Source organism: Monodon monoceros, unplaced genomic scaffold (genome assembly GCF_005190385.1).
Source record: "Monodon monoceros isolate NGI ecotype Baffin Bay Population unplaced genomic scaffold, NGI_Narwhal_1 Super_Scaffold_10, whole genome shotgun sequence".
NCBI lineage: Eukaryota > Metazoa > Chordata > Mammalia > Artiodactyla > Monodontidae > Monodon > Monodon monoceros.
The window spans coordinates 26,661,680-26,681,360 of NW_021703766.1; the positions used below are offsets into that span (position 1 = coordinate 26,661,680).

The following is a 19,681-nucleotide window of genomic DNA, read 5'->3' on the forward strand; positions in this document are numbered from 1 at the left end:
TCAGAATAGGCCAAGCCACAGACCCCACTCCTTCCTGCCCCAGGACCTTGGCACTTGCTACCCTCACTGCCTGGAATGTTCTTCTCTGGGCTCTTCACCTGGCCGACTGCATATCCTAACTTAGAGAGGCCTCCTATGAACCCAGTTTAAAGAAGGTCCCCTGAGCTGTTCCCCTTCACACGCCCTTTAATTCATATCACAGATCTTGTGTTAATCAGCTCTAACCCCCCTTGAGAATGTAAACTCCACAAGGGCAGGGAGGAGTGACCATTCCACTCCCCACTGTAGACCCGATGCCCAGCGCTTGCACAGGCTAGAGTATCACTGGAGAAGTGAAGGAATGGGATAAGTTTCTGCTCTCAGTGAAATCCACTTTGGAAGAGGCCGGAAAACCTGCCAGGCTTGCCCTGTGGGCTCTTCTTTCTGCAGACCTCCCTGCCATTAGGTCAACCATCAGCCTCTTGGCACTTTGTTTTGAGCGAGGGGGTGGGGTGGGGATGGAGGGAGGCAGGGGAGGTTTGGGAACAGCCAAAGTTGCAGCTTAGACACATAATCAAATCCAGAGGGCTGCACTGTGTTCTGCCAATTGAGATACCAGATTAAGCAGGCCAAGGGCCCTGGGGCAAGATGCCATGCAAAATAACTTTCCAGAAATAGCAACTTGTATCTCAGGAATGAGCACGAATTGTCAATGACATGAGCAGTGTTTTGAAACAGAAAGAGGAGTCCTATTTATATTGCAGATACCAGTTACGTGATATAGGCATAACTTGGGCCAATTTTCCCAAAGAAGATGTTTAGGAGTGATGGTGTGGTGATGCCTGGAGAAGCTGTGTTGGAAGGACCAAAGCTGAAGAGAAAGACGCCTAGTGGTGTGGTGGGAAGAGGATGTCCATGGCTCCTGGCCGGGCTCTGCTGCTTACTGGACAGTACAGTGGAGCAGCTAAGATCTCCCTTCAGGATCAGCTGGATCAGGGTTCCAACCCTGGGCTCAGCGCTTGTTGCTGTGTGACCTTGGGCAGTTGCTTAACCTCACTGAGCCTGTCTCTGTCTCTGGAAAATGAGGGGAAACAGTAATTTCTCTCTCAGGGTTGTAAAGAATAAACCAAAAAAAAAAAAAAGAATAAATGAAATAAAAAGATAATGTGTATAAGGTGGGTATCGTAGTGCCTGGCACAGAGTAAACACTCAATAAATAATAGATGGCATTAGCTACAACACTTAAAAAATTTTAATTGTGATAAAAAAATAACCTAAAACTTACCATCTTAACCACTTTTAATGTACAGTTCAACAATGTTATACACAGTCACATTGTTGTGCAACAGATCTCTAGAACGTTCTCATCTCACAAAACTGAAACTCTTACATCTAGGTTTTTAACCCATTTTGAGTTAATTTTTGTATATGGTGTTAGGTAAGGGTCCAACTTCATTCTTCTATAGTAATACTTTTATATTGAAAAATTCCTCTTACCTATTTGTGCCTATTTTCTCTTTTATTGAAAAAAGGTAGGGTCTTCCCTGGTGGTCCAGTGGCTAAGGCTCTGCACTCCCAATGAAGGGGGCCAGGGTTCGAACCCTGGTCAGGGAACTAGATCCCATGTGCCACAACTAAGACCCGGTGCAGCCAAATAAATAAATAAATAAATATTTAAAGAAAAAAAAAAGGTAGGTTAAGAACTTTTCTATTCATCAAAAGATACTACAAAGAAAATTAAAAGACAAGCCACAAACTGGGAGACTTTTTACAACACAGATAACTGAAAAAGGATTAGTATCCAGAATACTCCTATAGGTCAGTAAGAAAAAGACAAATGTCCTCAGAGAAAAATGAGCAAGACACAAAAAGGAATTTCACAGAAGAGGAAGCATGAATGGCCAATGAACATATAATAAAATATTCAGCCTCATTAGTGCTCAGGAAAATGCAAATCTGCATCACCATGAGGTATTATTTTATACCCATTAACTGGGCAAAAATTAAGAAATGTAATAATGAGGACTCATACCGAGCAGATGGGAGAGTAAATTGGTACATTGTGGCAGCATCTTGTGCAGTTGAGCACTCACAGACCCTATAAGCAATTTAACTTCTAGGTGAAACTCACCCGAGAGCAACTCTTAAATAAATGATTCAGATGTGAGGATGAATGTGCACAGTGACAATGTTTGTAAGAGAAAAAAGGACTGGAAACGAACCAAACGTCCAGTAATGAGAGGATGCTTATAGAAATCGTGGCATGTTCCCAGAATCGAGTAACATTCAGCAGTAAAAATGAACTGCAAAAACATGGTTGAAAGTTAAAACGTAAAATTGAGTGAAAGAAGCATGTGGGTGGCAGGGTATTATTTTGACAGAGTTCAAAACCAAATCAAAATAATATTCATTAGATATATAAAACAAGGCATAATAAACATAAAACCCAGGACTGTGGTAACTCTGGGGGCGGGGGCAGCAGGAAACCATGCAAAAGGAACCAGAAGTATTGATTATTTTCTAGAACTGAAGTGAGTGGAAGTTCCTGGGTATTCTTGTTATTATAACACTTCATAATCTAAATATATGTTACTGGCATTCTTTTACATGTACTAAATGTAACATGATAAAGAGTTATTTTACCAGCCTGGAAAACAGTTAATTCTTACGGGCCCTTTCAGCTCTAAGCTACTGGGTAGCAGCTACCAATTGAGGGAGATTTGATAAGAAACTCTCCACTCCTCTACCATCTGTTTATTTTGGGAAGAATTTGGAAGGGGCAGGCGTGGCACTGCCTTTGAGGCCTCCAAAACAAATTCTGGGCACAAAACCCAGAGTAGAGGCTGGAGGTTTGTGAGAAGAGGCACAAAGAATGATCCTGTGGACAGGAGGGAGCGAGCTGGGTGAACTGTGGCTGACCCGGCTCCCAGGCCATCCTGAAACTGGGAAAACTGTTTGGCTTGCACCTTCCGACACTGTGGCCCAAATCTGACAGGGAATGAGTGGGCCATCAGGCAGACGCCTACCGTCCATTACACTTCTAGAGGGGAACAGGTGTGGAATCACTGAACAAAGGGGTCCCACAGAGAATATTACTAAGAAGTCACCCCTACACTATTTCTCTGTCTTTGGCTTCCCTGGGTTAAAGGCCATCTTGGGGGCCTGAAGACATAAGCTCTTTCCTGAGAGATTTATTTCACAGTGGCAAACTTGCCACTTGGTGGGAAGCCACATGGTGTGGATGACATTGAAGGAGGTGGGTATGCTTGAGCCATAATTAAGCAAGGCAATCCGTCCACCTCCGTGTAACTCAGCTAAGTAAACGCTATTCTCTCGACAGGTGCATCTACAATAAGCCAAGACATTTTTTTCCTATGGTTTCTTTGTTTTACTTGCAGCAGCAGAAAAGCCTTTTTAAATCACAATGGTCTATGGATATAACAGTCTTTTGAAACGGAGTGAGGTTTTTCAAATTTTATTGATTTCTTTTAAAAATGCCTTAAAAAGTAGAGAGCTTGATTATCACTGCTGACTACACACGAACATGATGTATCATGTTATATGGTGAGCTCTCCCTAAAAATCTTTAAAACGATCTAGAAATTCAGCCAGTAGAATCCTCTGAAATGTTGATCAAGGGCTGAGCTGCCTCAAAACCTGAGAAAACACCTCCTGGACTGCTCAGTGATAGGAAGAGAAGCACTTTACTTAATTCTTATCTGGGCTCTTGGATGAAGAAATGCGTGAACATAAAATGCTAAATTAGAAAATGACAGTGTCTTTTGCAAAGTTTTTTAAATGTTTTCCTCTTGAACCTAAGAGATAGCCAAGCGCCAAGGCCTCTTGTTCCCATTAAGATAAAGCCACTCTCCGGGAACACCCTTTGTCAACTCTCCCTCCAGTGACCCCGCCAATGGCGGCTTTTAACACTGGTTTCTAACTTTCTTCAAGCATCAAAATGCCTCCTCACCACACCTGAATCTATTCATTGCCCCTGAATCTATACTTTTTAGCTCCTCATCTGCTTTCCTGCATCCAAAGAAACCGTCTTCAGGGAAGAATTTTAGTTGCCAAAAGGGAGCCACGCAAATCATGTGAGAATCCAAGAAACTTCTCTCTCAAGGGTGATACAGGAGCAGAGAATGTCATAAAGATACAAACCTCTGGGCTTTTTTCTTTTTTTTAAATTGGCCATAGGTGGGAGATGTTTGCAAAGATTAGCTGGTTCTTTGTGCTCCCTTTACGGATTCTGAAACAGTAGCAGTTCCCAAGCACTATTTTCAGAGCTGAGCTGACATTTGTTAATAATGTTAGGGTAGAAATCCCTGCTTATTTTAAACTCATTTAGATACAGAGAAAATTAGCTAGTATGTGCCAGAAGTGAAAGGCGAGAATATCAAGTTACTGCCCTCAGGGAGAGAAAGGAGAAGTTTTAAGTACAATGAAAGAGGCCTTTTCCCATCAGATGCAAGTACTGGGGAAAAAGTGAAAATTTCAGGTGAAAAGCAAATACTCTGTCCCTTCTTAACTAGCTCACCAGCAGCTTGCTCCTGTGCAAGCCCTCCTAGGCCCCTAGTTGGCCCCAGTTATGCAGCCCAATGCAACGACACCTATCCAATAAGCCTACCTTCTGAAATGAATATAGGGAAGAATCTAATGCTGTTTTGCTTCCCCAAATTGCTCTAAAAAATTATTGCTCCCTAAATGCAACGTAGAACTTTGGATTGAACTTTGGATTCTGGAACAATAAAAGGACATTAGTGGAAAATCTGGTGAAATCTGACTAAAGCCTGTGGCTTAGTTAGTAATACTTGATAAACGTACCATGATTACATAAGACATTAGGGAAAGCTGGGTGAAGGATATAGGGGAACTCTGTACTATCTGTACAACTATTCTATAAATCTGAAATTATTTCCAAATAAAAAAGTTTAACGAAATGATGCCCCTTGAGTGGACTTCACTCTGATCTCTGACAGATAGGAGGCCTCTGGCTTCTGGGCGTGGCCTCCTCGCTTTTGACCAGGGGTCCGCAACCCCTCGTCAGACCGGTACTGGTCCTGTTAGGAAGCGGGCCGCACAGCAGGAGGTGAGCGGCGGGCAAGAAAGCGAAGCTTCATCTGTATTTACAGCTGCTACCCATCGCTCGCATTACCGCCTGCAACCCTACCCCCACCCCGTCTGTGGAAAAATGGTCTTCCGTGAAACCGGTCCCTGGTGCCAAAAAGGTTGGGGACTGCTGCTTTAGACCACAACGCAGGCAACAGGAGAGCACACCCAGGAAGGAGAATGCTTGTCTCGTGTCCTAGAGGAAGGCTGCTTGGAAAGCAAGCCGCGACTGACTGTGTCTGATTGTACTGTGTCTCCTTTGATTAGCGAGGCAGAAAGGCAGAAGCCTGGAAAAATCAACAAAATGATCTCAAACAAAAGCACGCTGGGCCTGTCACATGTGTTAATCATTTGCTCTTGGAAGAGGGTAACTTTGTATTTTCTCAGACTTGCCCTTGATTCACTATATTTTATTCACTACTCATTAATGATGGGAGATTTATTGTTCATTCAAAATGCCGCTATCAAGAGTTAGCAAGAGAATTCCAAATTTTAGGCCCTTTTCTTTAGGTTCAGGGCATTTAGTTGTCTTTTAAAAATTGTTTCTATGGTAAGACAGAAATAAAGACACAGACCTACTAGAGAATAGACTTGAGGATATGGGGAGGGGGAAGGGTAAGCTGTGACGAGGCGAGAGAGTGGCATGGACATATATACGCTACCAAACGTAAAATAGATAGCTAGTGGGAAGCAGCCGCATAGCACAGGGAGATCAGCTTGGTGCTTTGTGACCACCTGGAGGAGTGGGATAGGGAGGGTGGGAGGGAGGGAGATGCAGGAGGAGATACGTATATGTATAACTGATTCACTTTGTTATAAAGCAGAAACTAACACACCATTGTAAAGCAATTATACTCCAATAAAGATGTAAAAATAAATAAATAACTTTCTATGTGTAATCAATATTAAGATTTTCATTTTAACTATATTAGATAAGGACTGTTGAAATTAAGGTTCTTGGAGTAATTCTTATAGTTTAAGCATCTATCCTATATTTTGTGCCACAAGTTACTTCAAGTATAGATTTTTCTCTTGAACACAAAGATACCTACTTTCAGAAATGTACGTACGGCCTCTGCAATTATTTTCTTTTGCCAAGATCAGTGTAAAATATTATATTTTCACTTAAACACCATTGTCCCAGATGGTGTAAAGATGAAAAGCTCTCCTGAAATTTCTTGAAGGCTGGTGGAACAGAAAGACTCAGAACAGGACTTGACTTCTGTATGAACTTGAGTGAGCTGCTCAATATTTCTGCATTCCAATTTCACTACCTCAGACACAGTAGTCCAGAAACTTCTCAGGTCCAGTGGTGCTCAGAGATTAACACGCTCTATAAAATGTTCAGAAATCTCTTAGGCAGAAGGTGAAATTTTTGCTTAAAATAAGGAACAAATTACTTCTGCTGTGGAAGCAGTAAGAAAATTCAATACCAAATCACTGGGGTAAGGATGGACTTATTAACAAATGGTGCTGGTATGGCAGAGGGGCCTTTTTCTGACAAGGGAGGGTTTTAAGCAGAGAAGTAATAAGATCTGATTTATTTTTGAACAAGACCACTGTGGCCGCGCTGGTGAGAAGAGTCTGAAGGCGGGGAAGGCTGAATGAATGCAGGGAAGGAGTTGGGAGGTGACCTCAACCATCCCGGACAGGAATGGAGGTGGGGAAGAGGCAGGCAGGTTCTGCCAATGACTTGAAGGTTGACCCAAAAGATATGAGAAAGACGGCCAAGGAGGACTCCTACGTTTCTGTCCTGAGCAGTAGGGAAGGATGTAGTTGTCAAAAACAGAGATGAGAAAGATGATAGGAGGAGACTGTGAGAGTAAGATTAGGGCCTCAGTTTCAGCCCTGTGGGGTCAGATGTTGAAGTGGAATGTCAAGCAGGTGGTTGGCTGCAAGTCTGGAGTTGAAGGGAGGTCTGGCTGGAGATGGAATTTGGGAGTCATCAACGTATAGATGGTGGTATTTAAAACTTGACACTGGAGGGAGTCAGAATGGCTAGAAGAGATCCGAGGACTGACCATGGAGCCATCCAAAACGCAGAGGTCAGGAGAGCGGGAGGAAATGACCTGGGAAAGCAAAGCCTTGGCCCTTCCTCTCGGCAGCCCAACTTGTACCACAGGGAAAAAGCCTGAAGACAGTGAGGTCTTTTGTATGTAATTAAGACCAGAGTTACCTGGGAACAGAGCCTTTAAGGGGAAAGAGCACACATTCCCCCTTGTTTTTAAGAGTGATATGGTAGCTGAGCCAATTTGTTGACTTATTTTGAAAAATTCACTTCTTTGAAGGGACCAAGAGGCTGATTTGGGGGAAGGTTGCTGGGGAGAGGGTTAGTAACTGACAGCCTCGAAGGCAAATCTGTAATTGGAGATGGGCTTCGGAAGCTCCCTGTAATATAATTTGTTCAAAATTTAAAATGGAATAAATTCTACACGTGCGTACCCACATATTCTTGGTATGTGCCTCTGAGCCAAATTTTTTTTAATAAGAAAAAAAACCGGCAGCAGCCTTAGGATTGACTTTAAAAACAAAGCTGTCTGTGAATCCAAAAATTAAAAAATATGTTTTTCTCACTGACTATGAATTATCTCTGGGCCCCTGACTATATGTAAATGCTGTGACAGCAATGGAAGTCCCTCTTTTCAAGGACACAGCTCATCCCTATGGAGAATGTCCCCCATATTTATGAGTATTGTGCAAACAAAAGAGCAGTTGCTAAAACATGGATTTATTGGGGCATTATTGTCAAATACTATCAAAGACAAAATTTTCTGTTAGCTTTGCCTGATCATCTGTAGTACTCGAGTTACAGAAATAGTACATGTACAGAATGTATTCACATGCAAAGTGGATCATTTATTTAGCACCAAAATCAAATTATAAAAACATCAGCTCCATCTTAAAACAGGCATTTAAAAAATATTTCTGACATTCTAAGTTTGCATCAAGACGTCTGTACAATCTGGAGACCCAAATCCCACTGTAATTTCCAGTGACAAAGGCAATTTTCACTAGTTGTGGGAAGTTGGAAGGGGACCCATGGTGTGGTGATAACTGCCCTTCAAAAAGTCCAGTGGGTCCCAGGGATGCTGTTTCCTACTCTGCCTGAGGTTTCCTCCTTGATCTCCAGGGAAAGAGTTTCGTGGTTGCTTAAACAGAGTCTCAGTAACTGGTCAGGAATCTGTTATATAATAATATTGCAAAACTTACTGAAGAGTAAAAAACCATGACCGAGGTCTCTTGCCCACTCACATCTGCCATGCTAAGCTTCTCAAACAGGGCTCTTCATAACCAGCAACCCTGAAGCCCTGATTTCAATGTAATAAGAGCTGGTTAACACCCTTTAACAACTACTTTGCGATTCCAAACAACTCCCTGACAGCTTTCCTAGGGAGAGCATGGAATAACTGTGGGGGGGCTCTAAAGATCTAGAGGCAAAAACAAGCTCAGTTTAACCATTTCCCGCATAGGCGTGAAGTCCAGTTCATGAAGGCCTCCTCACAGAAGAGGAAAGCAATGTCTTCTCTTTAGTAAAAGCCTTGCCACTCACGGGGCTTTCCATTTTCCTTCCTTATTCTTTTTTTTTTTTTTTGCGGTATGCGGGCCTCTCACTGTTGTGGCCTCTCCCGCTGCGGAGCACAGGCTCCGGACGCGCAGGCTCAGCGGCCATGGCTCACAGGCCTAGCCGCTCCGCGGCATGTGCGATCTTCCCAGACCAGGGCATGAACCCGTGTCCCCTGCATCGGCAGGCGGACTCTCAACCACTGTGCCACCAGGGAAGCCCTCCTTCCTTATTCTTGGCAACTGTTTTTTGAAACTGGGTGACTCCCCATAGGCAGGTGGCAGGAGATATTTACAAGTAGAGCCAGCATCCTGGGAGTACTGTCCTTTGTGCAACCATGAGGAAGATGAGGCAATTAAGCTCAAGAGGACATTTTGTGAACAGGTTAGGAAGGCCCATTTGTACCCGTCCTTTGGAGCTAGTGAAACTGGATATCTAAGGCTGTCCAAACTCCCAGGCACGAGGAATCGCAGTTCCAACTCTATTGCGATATATGCATTCATGATCCTTATTTATGAAGGACTTTGGTTTCTCTTTGGCTGTGGGTTCCTGGGCTAAGTAGGTCTGGTCTGTGGGTCAGCAGGTGGGATAGTCCTGGAAGACTTATAGGGCCAGGGACATCCTCCAGCATGTTGTTTCCCCACCAGATGGTAGCACTCCCGACAGTGCTGCTGGGAATAAGTCACAAGATGGGACATGATTCTGGCCCTATACAAGGTCAACTAGGCTCCTATCAAGGACACACAGAGGGATAAGTCTACAGGGAGCAATTCTGTGTTCTTCTGGCCTTCAGTCTTCCATGTCAGTGAATTTTCTCTTCGTGTAGTTCTGAACCAGGTTGGAAGCTGTGATCTGAGAGGCCTGCCCCTTCTCCCAATTCTGAAAGTCATTCAGTCCTTTCTGCCCTGTTTGAAACAAGCCTCTCTCCATCTCATCTAGCCTGGCTACCAGCGCCGAAGTGTCTTCGTTGTAAGCATTCTGGGAGGAGTCCATGATGCGGCGGAAACGTCCAACAAACGTCTGAAGAAGTGAGAGACAGAAATCAGATACATTTTAATCCCTGAACATTTAAATGGCACGAAAGGCAAGAATCTGGTTTAGGACTTAGAAGGAGGTCTGCGTCTCCTCTGCCACCTGTAATCAAGTATCTTATTTCCAGGACTTCCTGTTGGTCCCAACTCTTAGCAAGCAAATATGAAGAGCGACAGACAAGCCATATTTACATGTATATATAATCAGCAAACACAGTCTAATTGTAGGCTGACCCGGAATAACAAGAAACTGATTGTATAAATCATACACTCCCCGGGTAAGAGTAACATCTGGTGGCTGCCACGGCTGGCTCCTGAGACATGTGCAATGCCATAGGTTTTCACGTCAATAACTTGCCTGCAGGAGAGACTGGGAGATGTCTGTGTTCTCTGGACTGTCAAAATGCAGGAGTTGGGAGCCGAACCCGTAGAAATGTGGCCCCATTTTGTGGAGGTCCACCACATTGGCATCTGCACTGAACACGGTCCTCCAACCCTCCTGGTAGATTTTGGGAAGTTCCACAGAAAGGATCCGGCGCTTGTTGTCAAAAAGTCCTTTTGCCAGCCACAAGGGGAGTTCAAGCTTTGAGCCCTGTATCGCACAGGATTGTAGGTTTTAAAAACAAGTAACATAGTAGGAAATATGTGTGACAAAAAGGAAATGCACATGGCCTGAGGGAATATCAATACCGCCTGTTCTCTTTAGGGGCATAACTGTCAAATACAGAAGACACCGCTGTAACTTGAAGAAATGAACTGTGTGGGCTGAAGTTTTATGTCATGATGGAATGGAGAGAGAAAAAGGATTTATATACCAAAAACAAAGTCGAGAACAAAAATGTGGCACAAAGGGAAAGTTTTCTAACTAACATAAATAAAAACTGTCCAATTGCAGATACTTCAGAGATATAGTAAACATTTCTACTTTCTTTGAAGATTCAACATCTATTCCATATATGCACTGACTGACTACCTACTATGTGCCAAGCACCTCTCTAGGTGCTGGGGAATATAAAGAAAAATAGGGTCAGCCTGAGCTCAGGCTACAGCCCCTCCCCAGCCCACTACGCAGCTTTAAAGATGACAGAAAAGGTAAATGTCTCTATTTTTTAAAGCCTTAACAGAATTAGTAAATAGATGAGGTGGCCACGATGCAAGCAGTTTCTGCAGTGCAAGCTGCAGAAACATTAAAATGAACATAGATAAGAATAGCATATGCAAGGGCCTGTTTTTACCTCAAAGGTCTGCAAAAAAGTAACATTTATACTCCTAAAAACAGGCAGTTAAAAATTTGCAGAAGCTACAAATTGAAGCAATCAGGTCTATATAAAACAGCTAGAAATTTAGCTAGCATTTTAATATCCCAATGAGAATCTGAAAAACGTTCTCCATTAAGATCATATGGACTCCACTTTTTTAAAAAAAAACACTTTATCCCTGTGCCTCATTTATTTTGTAATTAAGTTTGTACCTTTTAATCTCCTTCACCTATTTCACTCCTCCTGCCCCTCCCTCCCCTCTAACAACCATCTACTGGTTTGTTCTCTGTATCTGCGAGGCTGTTTCCATTTTGTTATGTTTGTTCACCTGTTGTTTTTTAGACTCCACATATAAGTAAAATCATACAGTATTTGTCTTTCTCTGACTTTTTTTTAGAGATTTTCTTTTTATATATACAAGACACATTATTCCATTAAATTTGAGGACACAGTACAAAAAAAAAACTTCAACTAACTCATCTGACAGTGTTGTTCACACTCATGATGCCACTTTTTGTTGGTGTTGTTTTGTTTCCTAATAATAAAGGAGGAGACTTAGGGCTGTTGGGCTGATATATATTTGTGGGTCCCCCCCCCGCACCTCACCCACACACCACCAGGGTGAACAGGAGGAGGAGAAGGGAGGGCAGGGCCCACAGCAAAGTTTCATAATCTTGAATGCAAGAAGTTAAGAGAAACATCCAAAAAAAAAAAACAGGCAAGCGTAACTGGGTTAAGGAGGCAACAAAGGCACAAACTCTCACAGAGGAGAATTGCTGTTAAAGGTGGGGGTGGCTTTGAGGGGTGGGTGAGCAGAGCTTTTGGTAAACTTCACAGGGCTGGGGATAAAAATATTTGGTTCAAAGCTGCCCAAGCAGCCAGGACATGAGGGGTCAAGATCCAAGAAAGAAGAGAGAAAAGTAAAGTCCAATATTTGGAACTAAATATCAACAGTAATTAGGCTCTGACTTTAAAATAAATAAAAAATCAAATGGAAATTCCAGAGATGAAAAATGCAATCATTGACCTGAAGAACTCACTAGATTAAGTCAAATTTAACAGTTTTACCAGATATAACATAGACGAAGTGAGGATCATCAATTGGAAAAAAGATCAGTAGAAAATAACCAGACTAAAACATGGAGAGAAAATACAGAAAAGAGCCTAAGAGGCATATGGAATATGGTTAAAAAAAAAAAAAAAAAAGTCTAACATACATGTAATTTGAATCCCAGAAGGGGAGGAGGGATAGATTGAGGCAAAAGAAATATCTGGAGATAATGGCCACGAATTTTCCAAAATCAAAAGGAATATAAAATCACAGATTCAAGGAACATTATGAATACCAAGAAGAATAAATATTAATAAGACTTCAACGAGGCACATCTTACTCAAATTGCTGAAAAACAAAGACAGAGACAAAAGCAGCTATTAGTGGAGGTGAGGAATATATTGCCTTTAAAGAAGAAACAATAAGAGTTAAAGCCGACTACAAAGTGCTGGCAGAAAATAACTGCTTACTAAAATTCTATACCGAGTGAAAATATCCTTTAAAAGCAAAGGTGAAATAAAGGCATTTCCAGACAGAAAGTGTGCACTAAAAAGTTAACACAGCAGCCTGAGACTGCTCTCCTTAGAAAGGCCTGCTTGTAAGGATGACCTTGGTTGGTATCTGGGAATTTGGGTTTCAGGAGAGTTCCCACCATTCCTGGGACTGATAAGAGTGCCTCAATATGCCTACACTGCTTTTGTTTTTCGTTTGTTTTTTTTTGTTTTTGCAGTACGAGGGCCTCTCACTGTTGTGGCCTCTCCCGTTGAGGAGCACAGGCTCTGGACGCACAGGCTCAGCGGCCATGGCTCATGGGCCCAGCCGCTCCGCGGCACGTGGGATCTTCCCGTACCGGGGCACGAACCCGTGTCCCCTGCAATGGCAGGTGGACTCTCAGCCACTGCGCCACTAGGGAAGCCCGCACCTACACTGTTTGTACAAACAATGTGGCTTATGCTGAACCCCTGCTTTCCTTCTTGGAGTCTGGAATCTTGGTATGCGCTAGGTAGAGAGTGCCTATGTAAACTTCCCCCAGTAAAAACTTGGGTACTGAGTCTCTAATAAGCTTCCCTGGTAGACAATATTTCACACATGTTGTCACAGTTCATTATTGGATTAAGTGTGTCCTACATGACTCCACTGGGACAGGACTCTTGGAAACTTGTGTCTAGTTTCCTGCAAACTTCATCTCATGTACCCTTTCCCTTTGCTGATTTTGCTCTTATCCTTTTACTGTATTAAAATTTAAACACAAGCATGACTATCTGATGAGTCCTGTGGGTCCTCTTAGTGAATCATCGAACCCAACGTTGGTCTTCAGGACCCCTTGTACAGACAGAAGTGGAGAATCTATCACTAGAAGACCCAGAGTAAAGAAATCAAGAAGGGAGAATGAAAATGACCCCAGCAAGAAATATGGAAATGTAGGAAGGAAAAAAAAAAAAGAGTAATGGAAAGAGTAAATAAGTGTGTAAATATAAAAATAACAATAAATGACAATAATGTTTTATAGGATTTAAAACGAGTCAAATTACAATACAACAATAACATAAAAGAAAAGAGGGAGAAAATGGAGTTAAAATGTTATTAGGGATTCCCTGGTGGCACAGTGGTTGAGAGTCTGCCTGCCAATACAGGGACACGGGTTCGTGCCCTGGTCTGGGAGGATCCCACATGCCGCGGAGCGGCTAAGCCCGTGAGCCACGGTCGCTGAGCCTGCGCGTCCGGAGCCTGTGCTCCGCAACGGGAGAGGCCACAACAGTGAGAGGCCCGTGTACTGCAAAAAAAAAAAAAAAAAAAAAAAAATGTTCTTAGATTCTAGCACTGACTGTGAAGTGATGAAAGTAGTAATTCATATAACATTTTTGGTAGTCAAAAATGATTGTGTAATATTTAAGGTAGCCACTAAAATAACAGAAGAATAAATAATAAAAAGGAAAATGGATAACAGAAATTTGATTAATACACAAGAAGTCAAAAAAGAAAAAGGAAACTAAAACAGATGGAACATAAAGAAAATAGTAGGAAGGTAAAAATAAACACAAATAAATCAATAATTAAATAAATGTAAATACATTAAATATACCAATAAAAAAAATTGTCAAACCAAACAAAAAAAACCCAACTATATGCCGCTTAAAAGAGTCATACCGTAAATATAAATATAAAGACATATAGAGGTTGAAAATAGAAGGATGGAAAAAAGTTATGCAAACAGTAATCAAAAGAAAGCATTACTAGAGATAGAGGGACATGTGACAATAATAAAAGGGTCATTAAACCCACAAGAAGAATATAAATACTATCTAAATTAACAGAATTAAAAAGAGCAACTGACAAACCTATAATCATTGTGGGAGACATTAACATATCTCTTTAGATAAATGAGAAGTAGCAAACACAAAAAAACTGTAAGAATATAGACGATCTCAACAAAACAAATAACAAACTTGACTTAATTTACAGATATAAATTACGTATTGCAGACCATTACTTCACAATATAGAGCTTTTCAAGCATATACAGAAGGGTTAAATTGGTCTTATGCTGGGGTTTAAAGCAAGCGTTAACCTTCAAATAACTGAAATCATTCAGACTATGTTCTCTGCCACTGTGTAACTAAGCCAGAAATCAAAACCCAAAAGTGTACATAGTAAAATCCCCAAATGTTTGAACCTAAGCACCAGTCTTACAAATAATCCATGAGTCAAAGAGGAATTCACAACGGAAATCAGAAAATCAAATTAAAACTTGTAAAATCTAGTTAAAGCTAGAGGAAATGCACAGCTAAAAATGTAAAAATGAAAGTTGAAAAATCAATGACCTAGGTACCCATCTCAAAATGTGACTGGGTGGAAGAGAACAAAGAAAATCAACTCTGAAGAAAGTAGAAGGAAAGAACCAACTAAGAATTTAATGACCTAAAAATAAAAGTACAAATGAGAAAGTTGACAGAGCCATTACTTAGTTCTTTGAAAAGACTAACACAAGTGATAAACTCCTAGTAAGACTAATTAAGAAAGACATCATAATTTCTCCATATCAAGAATAAAAATCAGGGGACTTCCCTGGTGGCACAGTGGTTAAGAATCTGCCTGCCAATGCAGGGGAACATGGGATCGAGTCCTGGTCCGGTAAGATCCTACATGCCACGAAGCAGCTAAGCCTGTGTGCCACAATTATTGAGCCAGCACACCACAACTACTGAAGCCTGCGCACCTAGAGCCTGTGCTCCTCAACAAGAGAAGCCACCGCAATAAGAAGCCCACGCACCGCAACGAAGAGTAGCCTCCACTCGCCACAACTAGAGAAAGCTGGCGCGCAGCAACAAAAACCCAACACAGCCAAAATAAATAAATAAATTTATTTTTTTTAAAAGAATAAAAATCAGGACACAGCTATAATTGTACAAATGTTTAAAAGATAGTAAAAGGATATTTGAACATTATAACACTGTATTTGAAAATTTAGATGAAATAGTCAAATTCCTAGGGGGAAAAAACAAGGTACCAAGAGTAAAACAAGAAAAGAAAATCTGATAGTCCTGTGTCTATGAATGAAATTAAATGTCATTAAAAACCTTCCAACACAAATCTCCCATGCAGAAGAATCCCAAATAATTTACGCAGACACTGTGCCTCAAAGAAGTGGAGCACAACTCACCACTCCTTAAGTATGGCTGCACATAATGACTTCCTTCCAGAGAGAAAAAAGGTGGAAAAAAAGAGTAACTTTACAGAGAAGAAGCCTGACAAACCCCACCTCGATCAAGTGATCAAGGTATCTATCAACATAAGTCATGCTGATGGCATGTGCCCTTGATACGATGTGGTAAAAACGGCACTTTTACCTCTGTGGTCTTCCTCCTCCAAACAGTCTAATCGTAAGAAAACCATCAGACAAATCCCAAATGAGGAACATTCTCAACAAAATACCTGGCCAGCACTCCACAAAATTCATGGTCATTAAAAACAAGGAAAGTCTGATAAACTGTCAAAGCCAAGAGGAGCCTAAGGACACATGATTACTAAATGCAATGTGGTGTCCTGGATGGGATCCTGGAACAGAAAAAGGACATTAAGTAAAAACGAAGGAAATATGAATAAAATATGGACGATACATCTGTATATCAGTGTGTAAGAGAACTAAATCCTTAACTACTATAATGGAAAGTCAATAAATAATGTCTAAATTTTTTTTAAAAATTAAGATAAATTTAAGGGGCTTCCCTGGTGGCGCAGTGGTTGGGGGTCCGCCTGCCGATGCAGGGGACACGGGTTCGTGCCCATGTCCGGGAGGATCCCACATGCCGCGGAGCGGCTGGGCCCGTGAGCCATGGCCGCTGAGCCTGTGCGTCCGGAGCCTGTGCTCCGCAACGCGAGAGGCCACAGCGGTGAGAGGCCCGCGTACCGCAAAAAAAAAAAAAAATCAAGATAAATGTAAGAACATTATTTAGAAATACGGAGGTGAATTTTGAAGAAACTGTGAAAAAAGTAGACAGATCCTGTGGAAATGGAAAGGGGCATGAAGGAAGCAAGGCAGAACCTGCTACTTTTTGTTATAAATCTTTCGGTACCATTTAACTTTTTAAACTCTGCATATGCCTTACTTTGATAAAAAATTAACTCAAAAGAGACCAAACAAAAGCACCCTTCTAAACAAAACTTAGGTTAAATAGGAAATCAAAAATAACCATTACAAGCCATGTTCCTGGGACAAACTCGAATTTGAAGTCCTGCAGTCCTAGGTTCGAATCCCAGCTCATCACTTACAATGAGATCCTGGCCCAAACTTTCTGGGCTTCAATTTCCTTATATGTAACATCACATAACTGTAGGGTTGTTGAAGGACTAAAGGGGTAATAGATGGAAAAGTATACTCCCCCCACCCCATCCATGCCTACACTAAAGCCCTCAGGAAATGGTTGCTGATACCGTCTTCATTACGCAGCAATGAATCTAGCAATCTGCGGTTCCCAGACATCATCTACTCTATACAACCCCAAACTGTTGTGCTCTAAGGCAAAAGTGATCAGAACCCTGGTCCTCAAGTATTCCGTAGGCGCCAATCCTTAAGCATCAACACACGTAGGGGTGAAAAAACACTGCCGAATATGGATAGTTTCAAAAATGAAATCCGTGCTGCAGGGAGCCTGACGACGCAGTATAAATTTACTTTCCGTAGGGGTGTTGAAGCCTAGGTCGGCGGGGGACCAGCGGACAAGACTCCTTAACGCACGGCCCTGCCTCCCCGTAAAACTACAGATCCCAGAGGCAGCGCGCCCGCCGACGCGGCGCCCCCAAGCCCGCAAGGCCTATCGCGAGTTGTAGTCTTTCCGGGCCGGATCGCTTACCTGAGGGATTGCGTTGTCAGCCTCGGACCCTCCGCTCCGGTCTAGGAAGAAAGTGCCGAGGCGCGGCATAGGGATCTCTGTGCGCACCGGGAGCTTCTCGTGGGACATCAGGATGTCGTCCAAGGAAAGAAAGTTCTCCTCAGGCCCCAGCGCACCCGACTCCACCCGGAAATAAGCCTCGGACATGGCGGCGGCTTGAGCTTCTCCGTTTCCACTGTTGTGATTCAGGAGAGTCAGGGATGTAAAAGAAAGAGGAGGCGGCTGAGGCCGCTCAGGATTGTGAGGGTTGAGGATGTCGCTGCGGCCACCTGGCTGGATTCAAACGCTTTTACCGCGCCCGGGGACGGGCCAGACAAGAGCAGTCGATCCAGGCGGATCTGCCCAGGCAGAAGCAATCGACAAAGTCTGCGGATTTGGTTCAGCGCTACCCAAGGGAGGGGGAGCAGTAGGTGGATCCGCCTGGAGATTTTTTGCAGCTCTGTAGCCCAGTGTGAGAACTTTAAAAAGCAGCTGGAAATGCCTTTGAAACTGCAAGATGCATTTGCACTGGATTGTCTTTATGTGGTCCTTTAAACGTTTATATGAAATTTAAAACACTTTGCAACACGTTTGGGGGCTTAAAAAAAGATCATTGCACCCTCTCTCCCAGGCTTGATCCGTTCTGACCTGTTTACTACAGTTTGTCAATCTCTGTGAATATCTGTTAATCTTGGTACTTGAAAGAAACATTCAAAACAAAACAAAACTCTAGCACTAGCTCCAGATAGTTATTATGGACTATTTGTAGTATTTTGGAGGAGGTGTAGAGTGGCAGGATGGGTAGAGCACAGCACACGTGGCTTGCAAAGGCCCTGAGTCTACTTCAGGGCCCCTCGGTTCACCTTAACATCAAGTGGCCATCTCCTTTTGTGGCTTTTATTTTAAATCCTTAAAAGAGGGAATCTGATCGGCCCAGTTCATCTCTTTGAGGCAGGCACATTGGTCATAGGTGGCCAGCCACTCTGTAGATTGGGTGCCTGTGTCAGTGCCACAGGGACAGGGAAGGGGTCATGTTACAGGTACCAGACTTGGGGGCTCAGGGGCATGGGTGGTGGCAGAGTGTTGAGAGAGGCACTACAGCACTTATTTCATAAAGAAGGACATTTTCTGGGGCGACTAGAGCTGTGAGCAGAGGGTTCCTAGGAAAGGAATGTGTGTTAACCATGTTTTTTATGTTGTGTATTTTATGATGCTTTGACATCTTGGGGCCTTGCAGCCCCGAGGGAACTGTTCCTCCCAGGGTGAGCTAATTCCTAGAGTAACAAACAACTTGCCTATGAACCTGCCTGCCATGTACAAAGCAACTGATCCAAAGCCCATATCCCAACCACTTCCTTTATCTAACTCCCACATACCAAGCCAATATTTCCCCTGCCTTAAATCACCCCAGGGCCAAGAACTGGACAACTAAGAGACCAACCTTATTCAAACTATCCACTCCTAAGTTTGTTCAGACTTGCCTACTCTGCCTCACCCATTTCTTCCCACAGAAACCACAGTAAAGGTTCTGGGCCATATTCTCCCCTTGCTCCTTGTGCCTCCTGACTGACCCTGGTACTTCCCTGTGTGGCCCTGCATGGCATGATGTGCCCCTTCCCTTGGGAGCAATAAAACTTCTTTCAGTGGCACTGACCACTCTGTGTCATCACTCAGTGACCAATACAAGTTAAATCCTGGGCATCGTCAAAACCAGAAGCAGTGGGGGAGTGGGCCACATTATGGAAAGCCTTGGGTGCTATCCTAGGGAGTTAGACTATTCCCATAGGAAATGGGAGAAAAAGTGTAAGGTTCTTGAGCAAGTAGTAACATATATCTGAGCTTTAAGAAGAGAATTCTGGCAGTGGGGTGAAGAAGGGAGAGATTAGATGCAGGGAAGTTGGTCTGGAAGCTGTTCCGTGGGCAGTACCTGGCAAGCAGTCGGATCTAGGAAGGAACGGACAGAGAGGGTCAGAGATGACTCAGGTTTTTAACTTGGTTGACTAGGTGGATGGAGGTGTCACTAATTGCTGTACACAGCACGGGAATACGGGCGGTTTGAGGCAAAATACATGTTAAATTTGGCACTCATGGAGTCCAGGAGCCGCTGAACAGGCAGGTGTGCAGCCCAGTGGAGAAACCAGCCTTGAACTTTCAGTTATCTATTTTGTGGTAGTTACATGAGAGTCTTTTTCTTTATCTTTTTTTTCCCCTGCGATGCTCGACTTGCGGGATCTTAGTTCCCCGGCCAGAAATTGAACCCTCACCCTCGTAGTGAAAGCACAGAGTCCTAAGCACTGGATCGCCAGGGTTATCTATTTGTGGT

General features: G+C 42.9%; 2 protein-coding genes across 3 annotated transcripts in view; both read right to left on the reverse strand.

Moving 5' to 3' along the window:
• The window catches only part of NDRG4 (NDRG family member 4), a 105,612-nt gene extending 88,112 nt beyond the window's left edge, over positions 1-17,500 (reverse strand). Inside the window, exon 1 of the mRNA XM_029205116.1 lies at positions 17,341-17,500. The gene's annotated coding sequence lies outside the window, so the exon portion shown is untranslated. The remainder of the gene's footprint in view (positions 1-17,340) is intronic.
• GINS3 (GINS complex subunit 3) lies at positions 8,643-17,698 on the reverse strand. Of its 2 annotated transcripts, XM_029205180.1 has the most exons (3): positions 17,341-17,698; positions 10,039-10,272; positions 8,643-9,669 (listed from the first exon to the last, which is right to left on the reverse strand). In XM_029205180.1, the coding sequence occupies exons 1-3, from the start codon at positions 17,524-17,526 to the stop codon at positions 9,439-9,441; spliced, it is 651 nt and encodes a 216-aa protein (XP_029061013.1). In that variant the 5' UTR covers positions 17,527-17,698; the 3' UTR covers positions 8,643-9,438. The 2 variants fall into 2 exon arrangements, with proteins under 2 accessions (XP_029061013.1, XP_029061023.1); XM_029205190.1 differs by lacking the exon at positions 10,039-10,272 and having other exon boundaries at positions 17,341-17,677.
• Positions 17,699-19,681: the final 1,983 nt, after the last annotated feature.